Raw genomic sequence first — 17,589 nt, 5'->3', positions numbered from 1 at the left:
TGCAGTAACCAGGAAAACTGGCACTGACTTAAGTAAGTTACAGGCTGAATGCTAATTTAAATTGGGTTTGTTTAACATTTACAGAAGGAAACCTGAATTGTCTTCTGCCCAATTAAAAGACCACATCTGAAAATTTCAGTGGAACTTCCCTGTGTTTATAAATAGTGAACAGAATTACCCTACCAGCATACAGTTAAATTACAGTATAGACTTCTGGATTCAATACTTTTCATCAGTACAGGTGATCTTTTTTTCTATCAATTTTGTTTTTCAGGCCAGTTCATGGGCTAATTTTTCTCTTCAAGTGGCAGCCTGGAGAGGAACCAGCAGGTTCTGTTGTTCAGGACTCCAGACTGGATACAATATTTTTTGCTAAGCAGGTATGGCAAGTTCAGTAATTTTCTTAAATAAGTCATGAATCATAGATTTTAATACTGAAAAATAAACCATCTTTGTGTTAATATGAACACAAAAATTAACACTTTAGAAGGTGAAATGACTTCAACAAATTCTGAGAGTAGGAACTGTGTATTGAAAGGTGATTAACAAAGCAAATCAGTTTGATATGTTAAGTCAAAAATACCAGCCATGGGTTGTTATTTGTCAGCCCACAGATTAACTCACTCTTCTGTGCAGTAAATAAAGGCTTGGTACATGTTCTCAGCAGAATGAGCAAATTATTTTTTTGAAACCACTTTCAACAACTTCTTGGAAGAAACGTTTATTTTGGCCCTGTTTTTATTTCTTGTGTTTCTCAAATGCTCTGCAGCTGGGGAAGTATAGCTCTAGGATAATACTTTCCTTAAGGGTTTGCAGACAGTTTTGGCATGCAAGTTTTAAGTATTTAAATCAGAAAGGTGAGTTTAAATTTGAAATTACAGGAAAAATTGGTTTTGCTGATGTAAGCCATTGTATTTTATTAAATACTGAATAGTACTGAAATTTTGTGTTAGCATTGACAGACTGTGTGTGTGTGTGTTGTTGGCAAGCAAGAAAAGCAAGAGAAAGTAACCAGAATGAAAACAGGAGTACTTAATAAATGTTTTTGGATCTTTTGCACGACCTGCTTATGAAACAGTGATAAGTGTAAGTCTAAACAGAAAATGTAATCCTATGTGTGTTAATTACAAAGTATTCATACCAAAAGGCAAAATATTAGGCTTTCTATGAAGACTGTACGTAGTCTATTTGCTGGAGGGTTTTTTCCCCTGGTTGGGGTTTTTTCTTGTTTTATGTCCCACCACAAAGGCAGAAGTGTTTTTTATGTAAATTTCAGAATATAATAAGTCTCCACACACCTGCAGCTAAAAGTATAGAAATATGGAAAACAGTGGAAATAGCTGTCCTGGCCACTCTGTACCTGTGCTTCTGTTGTATTTTATAATCACCTTACTGTTTCATGCTGTTGTGGATGACTTCATTCTTTGGTCTTTTTTAATACTGATTTTCTTCATTGTTCCCCTGCTGCAGCTCTCGAGTCCTGCCAAGCACTGCCCACTATTTTTATGATACAGTGATCAGCAGTGGTTTGTCAAATGTCTTTATAGTCTGATAGCTCTGATAGACAGTGGTTTAAGTTGTGACTTCTGCCTAATCAAACATGCTGCTGGTGACCATAGACTGTGGCTACAGAATAGCAAAGAAGCTCAGGAAAATCCTTGATAAAACTCTCCAAGGGTAGTTATGTGGCAGCAGGAAATTACTCTGATATGAAGCTAGAGAGGGGTTTTTGGGTTTGGGCTTTGGTTTGGGTTGTTTGTTCTTTTTCTCAAGATGAAGGTAAATTTTCCCTCACTCAAGGGACTTCATCTTGTTTCCTGTCAGTAGTTGAGGGTCTGCCAGAATTGCTGTTCCTGTGAATGCTGAAAACTTTCAAAGCATTTGTCTGCTTGCTCTGCTTCTTTTGCCTTCCCCCCTCTTCACTTCCCTTTTTGAAGCTTGACACTAAGCTAAGAGGAACTTTCTTGAGCTTTAAGATTGCAGAATTTACATTAAAAAATTTGGATAATGGTAGACTAGAGAACAAAACCCACAAAATTAAAGGCTAACAGTGAAAAGTCTTCTTTATTTTGTAGCTTTCTTTGAAACATTCATATTTTAATGTTTTCTTAAGCCTGAATCCTCTTTGTGAAGGTGTAGGAACTTTGTAATCTTCTGCTTCCTACACCCTTTAAGGAGGGTGTGGTGGAGTGACTCTTAATTTTAGCAGGAAAGCAATTTCTAGAAATGTTGACTCTTAAAATAGTAGTACCTGGTTACACCACTTGATGGCATGGAATAGATGCTTCAAAAGTAATTTGCAAAAAGTTTAGAGTTAGTATCTTTGTCGTGTTTTAGTGTTGTCTGTCAGTCAAGTGCAGTGGCTTAGCAAAATCAGGACATTTTTCTTGTAGACATACATATGCTTGTGGTTTATATCAGTTCAGCTTTGTCTGGACTGATACATTGTGGCTGAACAACTAGTAAAATAGCTGTGAAGAAATCACTATTAAAAGCCAACAGATAAGTGAAAAAAAATGCTTTGGATATTTTGGAGGGAGCTGTAATACCAGTTTAGCTCTGGTGACTCTCACATTGAAGAAAGTTAGCCTTGGTTAGAGATTAAACTTGACAAGCAGTGTTTTGAGGACTTTTAGAGTTTTCTTGAGCAACTGTCTGATCTTGTGATGATGAGAGCAGGATGCCTTGGTCCTCTCAGCCTGTCTCCTTTCCACGCTGTGGTTCTGTTCTTCTCTCACAATGGCTCACCTACTCACTGCACTTGTGTGAGCCACTGCAGCTCATCAGCTAGCAGTTGTCTGTAGATGCTCTGTGCATATTTTCTGGGCTGGTCTCCTGCTGTATTGTGAGATGTGTTTGTCCAGTGAGTCTGGACAGGACAAAGCCAGTAACAGGTAAGTGAGAGAGAATGGGAGTTTTTCTATGGTACCGCTGAGGTGGTTGCATTTCTTGAGGCCATAGTCTGTGAGTCCTTCTGAGTCACCCAGGAACACCAAGGAAGATGAGCATTAATATTAAATACTTTTATTGTGAAAGAGCAAGTCCTTCCAGCCATCATTCAACTGGGCTCATGTGTTTTTTTTTTTATTTTCTCTGTGTATGTTTTAAGCCAAATTTTGTGGTGGCTTTAAGGTCTTTCAAGAAGACTTTTTTTCTTCATTACAAAAATGATGATGTAAAATAACAATATGTTCATTTGTAGGCTGGAATCCCAGAACAAATAAATTTGTTAGGAAAATTTTTGACATTTAAGGTTATTGCTCTGTTGATCTGTGTCTTCAAAACTGACATGACAAAGGAGCCTTAAAAATCTGAGGAAGTCTTTGTATCTCTTTCCTTTCCCATACATTTTCTTCTTTTAAATATTATCATCTGAAGAGATTTGGTACCATTCGTTTTACTGCAGACATGGTTTAAAATATAATCCTGAATCCTGTATGAGCAAGACAAAGTTACTGTTGATATGTAACAATAGTTGAGTATGGGAAATAACTGATGTTATTATAGCTCTGTTTCTATTCAACTTCAATTAAACGTTCCATCTTAAAAGTTGTTTAATTGGGGGGAACTTTAGTTAGATGTGAAAGACTACAGCTCGCAAACTGTCTAGCAAAACATCTTTGAAATTGCATTAGGAAACACAGTTTTGCTAAGAAGCTTGTGCATGCTCACATCTTACTCATTTCCACTTTCATACTGATGTTGTAGTTGAATTCCAAATGACAACTAGATCTCGTTCGCAGTTAAATCAGGATTATGTTTGGGGGTTGAATTTAAAAGTCTGTCTGGTATGCATGCATATTAAAGGTGTTTTTTTAATGGTCACTTTTATGTGCACTCATGTTAAATTTGGCCTCCCTGTTATGCCTAGGTATGATTTGGTCCTCTATTTGAGGCCACAGAACTCTGGATGGTCTTACATACCCTTTGAGCTAGGATACCTAGGCACAATGAGGTGAGTTAAGGATACAATTTCAGCCTTAACTCTGAATTTCCTGATTTCTGTGTTGTTTAAGTGGGCCCTTGCTGTTATTTTGACATGCAGCAGCTACATGATTATGCCTATCCAGTGTATTCAGCTTCCCTCTGCACTGCTTGGAGTAGCTGTGTTCTGTGCTCAGCACTGCAGGAGTGCCAGTGTCTCTTGACAAAAGTGAATGCCATTGTTGCAGACTTGTGAACTACACTTTTTTAGTTTAATAAACTCTTCAGGGTTTATTACTAAAGTAATGGTATCCTGCCTTTCTTTGGTGCCATGTATTTATTTTATTTTGCATTGGTTGATGATAGAACATTAACTTCATTAATTGGGAATACCTTCAGAAGGAAGGTCTTATAAACGATACTGTTAAAACATTGGTCTTCAGTTGTCTTTGTGCCACTGAGGGAAGCGTCTATATTTTAACATTTCCAGTACTTAATTGATTTCAAGTTTTGACTCTTTCAAGTTTGGTAACATTAAGATAGATCAGATATCCATGTTAAAGCTGAACTTGGGATATCAGATAACTTCTAAGTACAACTTGCAAGACATTAAACAAATCGGGAAAAGATTTTCAGTAACTGAATACAACTGTAAAAGTATTATGTCATTACTCCAAGGAAATAAAAATTTTTAAAAGCTTTCCATTTTTTAGACAAGAATAAGTTGTGGAACTTTTTGCTAATGCTGAATTTTTCATGTTGAGCTTTGTAAAACCAGCTGTTCTGTACCACTGGGATGCTTAGTAGGTAAAGCCCAGAGATCTGATGGTTATACTGCCACAGCAGAGGGTTGTCCACAGCTTTTTTGAAAAGCAAAATACAAAATCCATCAGATGGAAGATGCGATTCGAGACCTTAAAGTGCTTCAGCCTGAGGTTGATCCAGAAACTCAGACTGGATCCCTAGAGAAAGATGCATGCTTAGGAAGTAATGCATCTTGAAGAGTGTGCCAGAGTAGCCTGTTCTAGTGGTTCCTTGGTTTGTTTTAAGCTGAGTTTCACTGGGTGATGTGGCAATCTTCTCGTGATACATAACTGTATATGTATATTATGATTTTGTTTCAAATATTATTAAATACTCTTTGTACTTTTGCTAGAAAAATCTTTCAAATACAGGTATATGCTTTAAGTTGGAGTCCTGAATATTGATCAAATACCTTACCAGGACTTCCTGGACAGAAATATCCAGGCAAATGTTGGGATTACTGGACAAATAAAGAAGATCCTCTTAAGCCTCAAGTAAAAAAAAAAAAAAAGTCCTTTGGGGAAAACCTGCATTTATTGTCATTCAGAACATGTTTTCAACCAATGCTGGGACACCTTCAGTGAGATCCATTGGAAATTGGAGAGATGGGTATCCTGAGCAGTTTGCCTTGAAGGACTCAGTAGCTGTGTGTGTGTACCAGTGCTGGCCTGGCTGTGTGCACTGATGGCATCGTGCCTGTGTGACAGTAAACCTTGCACTTGTCCACATCTGCTACTGCAGTCACATCCTCCTCACTCTGCACTCTTCACCCTGCCTGTGAGCTGCCACTAGCCAGGGACCTCCTTGTTCCACCTTGGTACTTCTCCCATGTCATCTAGATCCAGGAACACTGGATTTTTATGTGCATCACCTGCACTTGCTTCTGTTCCTCTGCTACAGGACTGTTCTTGCTGTCCTTTCCTTACCTCCTGCCTCTCACTTTCTCAAGTTCTATAATGCATTTCTGTAATGTATTTTCATTTCAACAGCTGGAGGCCACTGGCCTCAGGTCTGCATCTTTTATATATTGTTTTCTAGCAGTTAGACATTGTTTAGCTTGGTCCTTATATACTTCATCAGATACAACTCATACTGTAGCTGAAATACAAAATCACATTTATGCTCAGTATTTGATGAACCCATGAATTGCCTGCCAAGTCTAATTTTTCCTCTTTTCTGTTGTTTAAAGCTCCTGTATCTAGCTGGTCGGCACAAAATGTTTCTAAATTTCCCTTCCCTTTTTTTGAAGCCATTATTGAGTTATCTTTGCCAGAGCAACTGATTGTTCCATCCTGATTTTTCAGCAAAAGTGGTTGCCATTTAGTCCTGTCTCTCTCTATAATGTCCTGTATTAGTCAGGATTTAACAAGTACAGTTTGCTGTAGTGGCCCTGCCTTTGTTGTAGCAGCACTGTTCTAATATTTGTCAACACAACTGTCCCTCCCTTCTTTCTCCTTTCTCTGTCAGCTTGGAGTGTTTGTAACCACTGTGTCAGGTCAGCCCACTCTGATCCACTTGGGATCTTCTGCTTTCATCCTAGTGCTACTTTTACAACTGTCTCTGATAACATTCTCTAGTCATATCTGAGAGACTCTTTAGTTCTTGATTCCTTTTCCTATGTAACAGTGTTAATTCAAATTATGCCATTCTGGTAGTGGGGGGGGGGGGTTTTGAATTTTTCTGCTTCTGTTTCATTATTTCACTGCCCCGATGGCTTTTCTTCCTATGCTCTTAATTCTGCAATTGTGTGTACTCCAGCCCTTGCCTGTGTACCTGCAGTTTGTTTAACCTGAGTTTCACTTGCTGTAATCTCTCAGCACGTGCCGTTGACTCCCTTGATTACCATTTAAGTCAACTAGATCGTAATTTTATTAAATTAAGGAGTGTTTTATTATTTCTTTATCATCTGCATACAAACATAATCTGAACTGAGAACACCCTGAAGTATAGAATATGAATATATAATGTGGCTTATATTATTAACATAGTAGGCTTTCCTTTGTTGCAACCAGCTTTGACTGTAAAACAGGTTGGTTGGGTTTTCTCACTTTTTTTTCCTTCTTTCTTGTTGGAAGTGGTTTCACATTCACAGCCCTCAACTAATTTTCATTTTTTTAATACAAAATTCACATCCTCTCTACCAGTCCTATGGTTTAAGTAGCATTTTCAATTGCAGAATAGTATCATAGACTAAAGATACCTTACTTTTTCCTAACCTATAGCTCACTGAGAAAACACTAATATAAAGTCTTTCTTTTATTACAGTCTTATAACTTTTGATTACTCTACTTTTAATTAAATCTCAGATTATATTTAATAATTCTTGTAGTCTCTTTCTTAAAATACTGTGGTTTAGTTTGGGTATTGGTAAACAACATTAAAAACATGACTTTAATGTGAAGGGGGTTGTTTATGTTTTCTAAAAATGGAATACTTAACACTGAAGAGTAACAGTGTCAAACTAGTATCTTACATGTTAGCTTGAAAAGGATAGGTATATTGTAAATTAAGAAAAAACTGAAAAATCTTGAAGTATCATATGGCTTATTATATTACTCAGCAAACTATATTTTTAACAATTTTCACATCTCAGAACACTTCTAAATTTTATTAGTTTATCCCTGGAATATGCAAAATTCTTTTGTCCAACACAACCTTTTAATAAAAATTCTAGGTTCCATAATGTACTTTATTGCTCTAATTTTTTTTTTGACCTGCTGTGCCTGGTAGGAATTCTGATTACTTGAGGGAGTTTTTTGAGGGGAGAGTTGACTTTTTTTTTTTTAAGATACAATAATGCAATTTGGGCAGCTTGCTTTGAATAGTACTTTATGTGTTTTTCCACAGAGATCAGAGGATTCCTACATTTCTTCTGTGTCCTTCATTAATTGTTTTAAGTAGAGCTTGTTTCTAAGTAGAGCTATGCAATACCAGTTTTGTCAATGAATTGTACTTTGCAGCCATCCAGAATTCATTTTACTAGTCTCCTACAGCAAAAGCTTTTCTGCAGCTACTCAGGCAGCAAATCTAGTCTGTTTTAGAGTGAACTTGTAATATGATGCAGCACAGAAAGTGTGTGTTTGTAACGAAAAATGTTGCCCAGATTAAAGTAAGTTTTTATCACCAATGATGAACAAATTCTCAATACTTTTTTCTAGGTAATTAATAATGCTTGTGCAACTAAAGCCATAATAAGTGTGCTGTTAAATTGTGCTCATCAAGACATCCATCTAGGAGAGACTTTGTCAGAATTTAAGGAATTTTCACAAAGTTTTGATGCTGCAGTAAGTGCCCACCGTTTTCTGTATTTTTTAAGTGTTACAGTGTTCTGGCTGTGCTGGCTCACAGTCATTGTGTAACTTCCTTTCAGATGAAAGGTTTGGCACTGAGCAACTCAGAAGTGATTCGGCAAGTTCACAACAGTTTTGCCAGGTAACACATGTTTTAAATCTAGGCAAAACTGGAAGGAAATTCTTTTTAATCTCAGGTTTTCTAAAATTCTCTTTGCAGACAACAGATGTTTGAATTTGATGCAAAGTCTTCAGCAAAGGAAGAAGATGCATTTCATTTTGTGAGCTACGTTCCTGTTAATGGTCGTCTGTATGAGCTCGATGGCTTAAGGGAAGGACCAATTGATTTAGGTAACATTTGGTATTTTTTCTGAACATCTTCCATTGTAACAATAGCTTTTTGAACAATTGGTCAGATATTACAGGCTCAAACCAAGTTATTTATTAAAATAAAAAATATCTTAAGTTTTCTAAATGTGCAGTTCAGGTTTGTATTTTTTTGTAGTCATTTATATTGTTTTAGTTTTGTTGGACTGAAAATACAGCTTTCTTCCTGCTTCCTCCATGTTTCTTATGATCTCTTCTTTCATTCAGTAATCAAATGAACAGGCCATGCAATCCAAACCTTGATAATTTTGTTGCAAGAGAGAAGTTTACATACTGGCAACGTGTACACAGCTGATTCCAAACACTTTTTTTACATTATGTGCTTGTGTTTGCACCCTGCCCTCTTTCTTCTTAGATAACAATTATTTTCCTAATGGTTCTAAAAAAAAATAGTTACTTCCAGCATAGTTTTATTCTCTGTAAGACTTGCTCCTGTTTTGTAATCTTTCTTAGCTTGGTGATATGTGTACTTTGTTGTGTCTTGAAAAGCTCTACAGTGCCTATCATGTATCTGTACTGTCATGTCTGATCTAATGTCAGTGTGTTCCACACTCCATTTCCAGAGTGTTTTCCAGTTTTGTTGACAGTTATATTTTACTTTTAGGCTGAGTAGTGGCTTGCTGCTAAATGGCTTGTCTTTAGTCAGTCTAGAGATAGTGTACAGTCAGCAGACCTACCAGTAACATCATTTTTGTGGTCACAAGATCATGAGTCTCTTCATTTACTTGAAGGTCTTGAAGTTATTAAAGAGGCATTGTCAACTTAGGAAATCACCTTTAGTTATTCTCTCGTTTCTCTCAAAGTCAAGTTATCTATCATATAGCCTTTTATGGTTTTTCTCTGTGTCTGACTTTCTAACATTGCATTGCATCTACAGAGACAAAAATCAAGAGTTTATACTAAACAGACAGCTGTAGCTATCCATAATGTTTTCTTTTGCTATCTATTGTAATGTTGTCATACCAGCTAACTTCTTTCCTCTCATATAAATCTTCCATAACATACTTTCCCCCTGCCCTATTGTTTTGTGTTATCAACAAAGTAAATTGTTAGTTGCTTATGCCCTTAAAATTTAGTTTTGCTCTATTGCTTTGGTCACTGTGTTATCTAAATATTGTAATTAATAAAATGTCTTCTGCCTCCTGAAAAATCACCTGATTTGAGACTGCAGTTGCTAAGGAAGAACTTGTTACATACTTTGAAGTTGCTGCATACACCTGAATTATCCAAGTCTTGACTTTGCAGTAAATTTTGCCAAGATGGTTAATTTTTTTCTTTGTTTTTCCCCAGGTGCATGCAACCAGCAAATCTAGTCTGTTTTAGAGTGAACTTGTAATATGATGCAGCACAGAAAGTGTGTGTTTGTAACGAAAAATGTTGCCCAGATTAAAGTAAGTTTTTATCACCAATGATGAACAAATTCTCAATACTTTTTTCTAGGTAATTAATAATGCTTGTGCAACTCAAGCCATAATAAGTGTGCTGTTAAATTGTGCTCATCAAGACATCCATCTAGGAGAGACTTTGTCAGAATTTAAGGAATTTTCACAAAGTTTTGATGCTGCAGTAAGTGCCCACCGTTTTCTGTATTTTTTAAGTGTTACAGTGTTCTGGCTGTGCTGGCTCACAGTCATTGTGTAACTTCCTTTCAGATGAAAGGTTTGGCACTGAGCAACTCAGAAGTGATTCGGCAAGTTCACAACAGTTTTGCCAGGTAACACATGTTTTAAATCTAGGCAAAACTGGAAGGAAATTCTTTTTAATCTCAGGTTTTCTAAAATTCTCTTTGCAGACAACAGATGTTTGAATTTGATGCAAAGTCTTCAGCAAAGGAAGAAGATGCATTTCATTTTGTGAGCTACGTTCCTGTTAATGGTCGTCTGTATGAGCTCGATGGCTTAAGGGAAGGACCAATTGATTTAGGTAACATTTGGTATTTTTTCTGAACATCTTCCATTGTAACAATAGCTTTTTGAACAATTGGTCAGATATTACAGGCTCAAACCAAGTTATTTATTAAAATAAAAAATATCTTAAGTTTTCTAAATGTGCAGTTCAGGTTTGTATTTTTTTGTAGTCATTTATATTGTTTTAGTTTTGTTGGACTGAAAATACAGCTTTCTTCCTGCTTCCTCCATGTTTCTTATGATCTCTTCTTTCATTCAGTAATCAAATGAACAGGCCATGCAATCCAAACCTTGATAATTTTGTTGCAAGAGAGAAGTTTACATACTGGCAACGTGTACACAGCTGATTCCAAACACTTTTTTTACATTATGTGCTTGTGTTTGCACCCTGCCCTCTTTCTTCTTAGATAACAATTATTTTCCTAATGGTTCTAAAAAAAAATAGTTACTTCCAGCATAGTTTTATTCTCTGTAAGACTTGCTCCTGTTTTGTAATCTTTCTTAGCTTGGTGATATGTGTGCTTTGTTGTGTCTTGAAAAGCTCTACAGTGCCTATCATGTATCTGTACTGTCATGTCTGATCTAATATCAGTGTGTTCCACACTCCATTTCCAGAGTGTTTTCTCAGTTTTGTTGACAGTTATATTTTACTTTTAGGCTGAGTAGTGGCTTGCTGCTAAATGGCTTGTCTTTAGTCAGTCTAGAGATAGTGTACAGTCAGCAGACCTACCAGTAACATCATTTTTGTGGTCACAAGATCATGAGTCTCTTCATTTACTTGAAGGTCTTGAAGTTATTAAAGAGGCATTGTCAACTTAGGAAATCACCTTTAGTTATTCTCTCGTTTCTCTCAAAGTCAAGTTATCTATCATATAACCTTTTATAGTTTTTCTCTGTGTCTGACTTTTTAATGCAATTGTATTGCATCTACAGAGACAAAAATCAAGAGTTGATACTAAACAGACAGCTGTAGCTATCCATAATGTTTTCTTTTGCTATCTATTGTAATGTTGTCATACCAGCTAACTTCTTTCCTCTCATATAAATCTTCCATAACATACTTTCCCCCTGCCCTATTGTTTTGTGTTATCAACAAAGTAAATTGTTAGTTGCTTATGCCCTTAAAATTTAGTTTTGCTCTATTGCTTTGGTCACTGTGTTATCTAAATATTGTAATTAATAAAATGTCTTCTGCCTCCTGAAAAATCACCTGATTTGAGACTGCAGTTGCTAAGGAAGAACTTGTTACATACTTTGAAGTTGCTGCATACACCTGAATTATCCAAGTCTTGACTTTGCAGTAAATTTTGCCAAGATGGTTAATTTTTTTCTTTGTTTTTCCCCAGGTGCATGCAACCAGGATGACTGGATAAGTGCTGTACGGCCTGTCATAGAGAAGCGTATACAAAAGTAAATGGTCATGATGCTTTTAAAATATAGCACCTTCTATGTGTTTTAAAATTCCTTACTCTTAATTTCCTTCAGTTAAAGAATATCAGCTGAATTTCTAAGGAATTATGCTTATGCATCATTTTTGTATGCGTATCATTGTGTGACTTGAGAACCTATTGCCCAACATGAGATAAATGTGAGACACTGTACTGCTATGTAATTAATCAAAGTAAGGTATCTGTGTAGTAAGGAGAGACCCCACTAGTGCTCTGGAAAAAGAAGAGCAAGATTATTATCTCTGTTAAACAGCTGTGGGGTTTTGCAAGTGAAGACTAAGAGTGTCATGACCATAAGTAAAGTTTGAGTGTGTGCTTATACTTAGGAGTACTAGATAGTAACTATATCCATACAACTGGGATTTAGAGATAACAAAATTTTCTTTGGTATGTGGCTTGTTTTAGAAATTTAAGCTGGAAAAACATACTACTTAAGTTTTCCTACTTGTTGGCTCTGACTCCAAACAGCAGCCCTAAATGTGCTAGAAATAAAGTTGATTTTATGCCGTTTCTGGAAAATTATTTTAAAAGCTTTTGCTTGAAGACTTTTTTTTAATAAGCAAAGCATTACTACCAAATTGCATTTGGAGAATTTTGAGTCTGAAAGGCCTGCTAGTCTAATTGTTGAATGTACTTTTCACACTGTATGAAGAAGTCTCCCATGTTTTCTAACCAGTAATAGTAGTGAGAAAGTAAAAACTATTGTATGCAGCAGTCTTGTGCAAGTTTTATTGTCAACTATATTGGGTTTTGTTTTCCTTTTTTCACAGTTTAAGTGTTTATGTTTTGTGACCACAGACAGGAATAGTAATGTCTGGGGAGAGGAGGTTATTAGGAGTTACAAATTGGGTAGAATTCATTTGAGGCAAAATTAGATCTGTAGCACAACTTAATTTAATAGATCCATTTAAAATGTTGTTTCCATGAAATGCATTCCCTTCTAATGAAACAGAGGAGGAGGTTTTTGAATTGTCATGTTAGTGACTAATTTTGAAAGTGGGTTGTTTTTGTTGTTTTGTTTTTCTGTTCCTCTAGATACAGTGAAGGTGAGATAAGGTTTAACCTGATGGCTATTGTGTCTGACAGGAAGATGATATATGAGCAGAGGATTGCAGAGTTACAGCAACAGCTGGCAGAGGTAGGCCATGGTATTTACATTACTGGAGTAGTTCTCTAGTAGTTCTGTGTGTTTGCTTTACTATTCACCTCCTTTCCTTGCTCCAAATGGAGTATCAGTAAAAAAAAGGGAAGGATTGCTATTACTGCTTTCCTGTGCAGCACAGTCACTGCTGCAGCTCTGGTTCCTTCCCAGGGAGCTGAGCTGAGCACTGGGTACAGTGTGACCATGTCATTGTGGCTTTCAGTCTTGACTTATCTGCTGTGGTACTGGAATTGTTCTTTACCTAGTGCCCAAGCTACTCTGCTTATACCTAACTGAGGAAATTCCTGGAATGTTGCTATAACTGTGATACCCTAATCTGTGATAGAAATATTCTGAAGACAAGACTTAGTTTAGGTTTTTTTCTGTTTTGTGGAAGGAGGAGCCTATGGATACAGATCAAAGTAGTAATATGCTAAGTTCTATACAATCAGAAGTTGCAAAATACCAGATGTTAATTGAAGAAGAGAACCAAAAATTAAAAAGATATAAGGTATGTAGCCTTTGCTTTTCTGATGAAATTATTGCAACAGTTGTAAGAAAAAGCTGGTTTTTATATCTATGGGAGCTGCTGCAATTAATGTGAAAGAACTGGATGGGGACTAGAAGATAGTTGAGTGATATAATAATACCTTAATGCTTTTAATTTATTTTTAGATCGAAAATATTAGAAGAAAACATAATTACCTGCCTTTCATCATGGAATTATTAAAGACTCTAGCAGAGCACCAGCAGTTAATACCATTAGTAGAAAAAGTGAGTATTTTCTAGCTGACTTTTAAGAAACAGTATATTACTATAATTCTTCATACCTTCTATGTAAAATTAAATAAACAAACCCATGACATTTATGATTCCAAGATATTTGACCACATTTTTTACGTTCATGTGTATTGCTACTTTAGCTTGTTCTCAAGAGCCACAATTTCAGTGCAGATTGGAGACTGTGGGACAAACCAACTTTGCAGTATTAGGCAAAGGCAAACTGTATCTCCCCTTTAATAAACTAAACAAATTTTTCTGATGGTGATTTAGGAAGAGGCAGTTCAATATCATCTAAATCACGTTACAGGGCGTAAGATGCTGCAATACAAGAGACATAAGATTTGGGCTTTTCTGCGTGGATAGTTAAAAATCCTATTAAAATTATGATACTTGGCTTCGGTTAGTCTGTGATAGAGTTCCCCATATCATTTCTGATGTCCCTTTTTGACCCGCAGAGTGTTCGGATGTGCACCCCAGCACCGTCCGCGGTCGGTCCCTTTGGCCACTGCGGCCTCTCCACGCCCAGTTTGGTGCAGTCCCGGGCTGTGACCGCCGGGTGGCAGCCGTGGCACAGGCACTGGAGCTGGGAATTCTTTCCCTCCTTTTCCCTCTTCTCGTTTACGGGCTTTACTTTCCCCCTTTTTAAGGTGTTTAGCTATTAACATTGATTTACTGTTAAGGTTTGTATTAAAGCTTAGTTATTAAAGAGTGTTGTCACTTGGGTAAGGTTATTAAACTGGCTGGTTGAGTACTTGAGCTGTACTGAGCTCAGTGCTGCTTTGCATATCTACTCGTGTGCCAGAGGCAGTATCCCTGGTCTTGAACTCACTGAGAAAGGATCTCTGTATTATTATAATGAAAAAAAGAGCTATATATTATTTTAATGAGTCTATTCTTTAGCTGAATTTACTTAGGAAGGTACGTTTGCTGGCCTGTAGCTTACAAGACAGTAACTTCTAGTTTTTAATCTTTTCCTTCTTTGGGTAATGTGTGGAATTTTAATCCAGTTTCATGTTGGCAGGAGTCATTTATAAGACCATCAAGCTGCTTTTACAAGCAAATTTCCAGTGGACCTGAGCACCTGGTGATAGATCTTAATTGTAAATCACAGAATTAGGTACTTTTCTGTTCAATAACAAGTGATACAAGCAGCAGCCTGATTCAGAATGAACAAATATTTTGACAGAAAGTTGGCTGATATTGCTTCTGAATTGCCCCCTCTTCTTGGCCAGCTTGTCTTTTAACTAAATCCATAAGGAAAAAAATGCTAGTTCCCTGGCAATTTGAACCATTTGTAATTGATACAAGTTATATAAGAATTTGTCTGCAAATATCTTGATAGGAACTCTTCTGGGTTTTTTTCCCCACTCATCTGAAAGATCTAAAACACTAAGATCTTGGTCATTGCAGAGTTCAGTTTTGCTAGTCAGTGTGTCTGAATGCAGTGTTTCCTTGTGACATAGAATATTTTCATTAGGAAGAGTTATTTCTATGTTAGGTGAAATTAATACGATGGTATGAAAAATGAAGGCTTAAACTATGTTTTAAAAATAGTGCCTTTTTCCCCCTCTAGTTTTCCCCATAGAAATCACCTAATCTTAATTTCCTTTGTATTATTTATTTAAACCTATATCTATTCTTAAAAGCCTTTATATACGAACCCAGTAAAATAGTAGTAGGATACTTCTGAAGGGTTTAAATTTACATTTAAAATGTTTCTTTTTACAGCATATTTTGATGTTCAGGAATGTAATGAGTAGTCATGCAAAGCTTCAGAAAGATCTGTCTTCTCAGAGCTTGACATCATCTCCCTTTGTTTTCTAGGCAAAAGAAAAACAGAATGCCAAAAAAGCTCAGGAGGCCAAGTGAAGATGACTTTGCATAATACATACAGTTATTTGCTTCTGAAACTATTTTCATGATTACAAATAAAACTTTTCATAAACTTCAAATTTTGTCCAGTGCACGTTTGACAGTTGTAACACTTTGTCTTGTACTGTATGCACGGGTCTGATTCCTTCCTTCCCCTGCATCTTGTGCATGTAGTACTGCTAAGCAATGTTTAAGTTCTCTTCAGATTCAGTATTTAAGTCTGATTGCTGAAAACTTGGGAGGTGGACCCAAAAATGTGCAAGGAGAACATGCCCATGTTGTCCCGTTTGAACATATAACGATACAAACGCCAGAGTTTTAAGCATAAGCATGAGCTTTCTTTGCTCATCCCTACTAACAGTTACAATACCTTCCAGTTGTTCAGTGGCATAGCCTGTGTCTTTGTTTTTATGAAGTATGTGTCTAATTTTTTTACAAAATTGAAAAGTATGAATTTAGCTGTAGAAACATTTGCAAAGACCAATGTATAATCTTAAAAGAACTGCATTGCTTTAGTAGAAAAGATAATAAATATTCCCATTTTTATTTTGGCAAACTTTCTTCTGTGGTATTTTATTACTGGGTAAGATAATTAAGATAATGGAGTTCATCAGCCTTGTGACTGTGAGTAGATGCACTCTAGATTTGGGTTAGAAGGGGAGTTATGCTGTTGTTTTGGGGAGTTAATATCCTTGGATATAAGCTATTACTATTCTGGAGTATGTTAAATTCAAGTCTTTAAAGCAATGTTTTTTTATTTGACCTTGAGAGGTAATTTAAGATAAGAAAAAAGGTGTGTGGAGGATTATTGTTGATAAAATCATTGTGATGGAAGACTCTTGCACTGTCTTCTGTGGACCAAGGGGAACATCTGGGGAATGGAGCTCACTTGGTGTCCTGCCACCTTAAAAGCTGCTTGCAGTATGAATAGACAAATTGCTTTAGTATGAATAATAACAGGTCATTGCAACAATACATACTATTGGAATTACTCAAACACTGTCACTGTATGTGAATTTGTTTAGAACACTTCCTGTTTCCTCCTGAAGGATTTCGGTAAAAAAACAGAAAGAAAAGCAAGAGAACTTTGATTGTTTGGAAGACATCTTAAACTGTTAAAATGCTTGTTTCCCTTACTTTGCCTATGGGCATACTTCGTTGAACTGTGAGCTCCTGTGGCCTTGTAGGCTTGTATGATGAGAATATAGTGTATTTAGAGAATTTTTTGAAACCCCAATATGAAACAAATTCTGCTATCTGTTGGTGCTTCATATATATTGCATATATATTAACAGGATAAAGTTTGGGCTGAAGAAAAACATTTACGGTGCTCTTCTACTGCTGGAAGGATCTCCTTGAGTCATTGCTGTGGCTGGAAGGGTAAGATGTGTTTCAGAAAAGAACATCAGATCTATATTTGTGTTCTGTACAAAGCTGATCAGGTTAATGAGAATGCAAATGTGTGTGTGAGAGTCTCCCACTTTAGTAAATCATTGTAGCATTATTGTCCAGGGAAAGGGAAAGACACTTCCTCTGTAAGAGACATTTCTGATCTTAAAATTACATTTGAAACTCCATTTCAACTTGTTGAAAACATTTGTCTCTCTTTTTATGTGGTAACCTGACGATTCCTGCTGCACCCTGTCATCCTTGGAGAATTTTGATGTCTACCCTAAAATTTTGCTGTTAATAGATGTCAACTTAAACTCTACTGAATTCACTCCATTCTCCTTTTGTTTGCATGCTTGTGCATGTACAAAAGGAAAAGGAATTTTGCTGAAGCAGCAAATTATTTTTGCAGTTATCAACAAATTTTAATAGCAATTTTTTTAGAAATTAGAAAACTTATATTGCAAGCAAACTATCTGGGTTTGTGGAAGGCAAAGAAGGATGGATGTAAAGATCAAATATTCACAAAATCCATTAGTCCAATGTGTAAATGAAAAATATTTTTTTTTAAAAAAGGCTGTTTAATGCAGAAGTAGAGCAAGCCAGAACTAGTGTTCTGCGTTATATAATAAAATCTTTATTTC

The 17,589-nt window shown here is 36.2% G+C and overlaps 1 protein-coding gene across 3 annotated transcripts; it reads left to right on the top strand.

The window, feature by feature from the left end:
- The first annotated feature begins 276 nt into the window (after positions 1 to 276).
- Positions 277 to 16,112, top strand: UCHL5 (ubiquitin C-terminal hydrolase L5). 3 transcript variants are annotated; one of them, XM_025895811.1, is made up of 10 exons: positions 277 to 380; positions 3,872 to 3,955; positions 9,846 to 9,971; positions 10,058 to 10,119; positions 10,198 to 10,328; positions 11,659 to 11,722; positions 12,796 to 12,898; positions 13,302 to 13,412; positions 13,577 to 13,675; positions 15,509 to 16,112. In XM_025895811.1, exons 4-10 carry the CDS (start codon positions 10,058 to 10,060, stop codon positions 15,551 to 15,553), a joined length of 615 nt encoding a protein of 204 aa, XP_025751596.1. In that variant the 5' UTR covers positions 277 to 380; positions 3,872 to 3,955; positions 9,846 to 9,971; the 3' UTR covers positions 15,554 to 16,112. The 3 variants fall into 3 exon arrangements, with proteins under 3 accessions (XP_025751596.1, XP_025751595.1, XP_025751597.1); XM_025895810.1 differs by having other exon boundaries at positions 13,299 to 13,412; XM_025895812.1 differs by lacking the exon at positions 13,302 to 13,412.
- Positions 16,113 to 17,589: the final 1,477 nt, after the last annotated feature.

Source organism: Manacus vitellinus, unplaced genomic scaffold, assembly GCF_001715985.3.
Source record: "Manacus vitellinus isolate BGI_N305 unplaced genomic scaffold, ASM171598v3 scaffold_44_pilon, whole genome shotgun sequence".
In the NCBI taxonomy this organism is placed as follows: domain Eukaryota; kingdom Metazoa; phylum Chordata; class Aves; order Passeriformes; family Pipridae; genus Manacus; species Manacus vitellinus.
The sequence above is the reverse complement of the archived record's forward strand: the minus strand, read 5'-3'. Positions and strand labels throughout refer to the sequence as shown.

Bases quoted from the DNA above. Each gene is read 5' to 3' on its own strand.
- UCHL5 (XM_025895810.1), top strand. From the start codon at position 10,058: ATGAAAGGTTTGGCACTGAGCAACTCAGAAGTGATTCGGCAAGTTCAC. The intron at 11,723-12,795 runs GTAAATGGTCAT...CTGTTCCTCTAG, and splicing joins ATAGAGAAGCGTATACAAAA to ATACAGTGAAGGTGAGATAA. The intron at 12,899-13,298 runs GTAGGCCATGGT...GTTTTGTGGAAG, and splicing joins TACAGCAACAGCTGGCAGAG to GAGGAGCCTATGGATACAGA.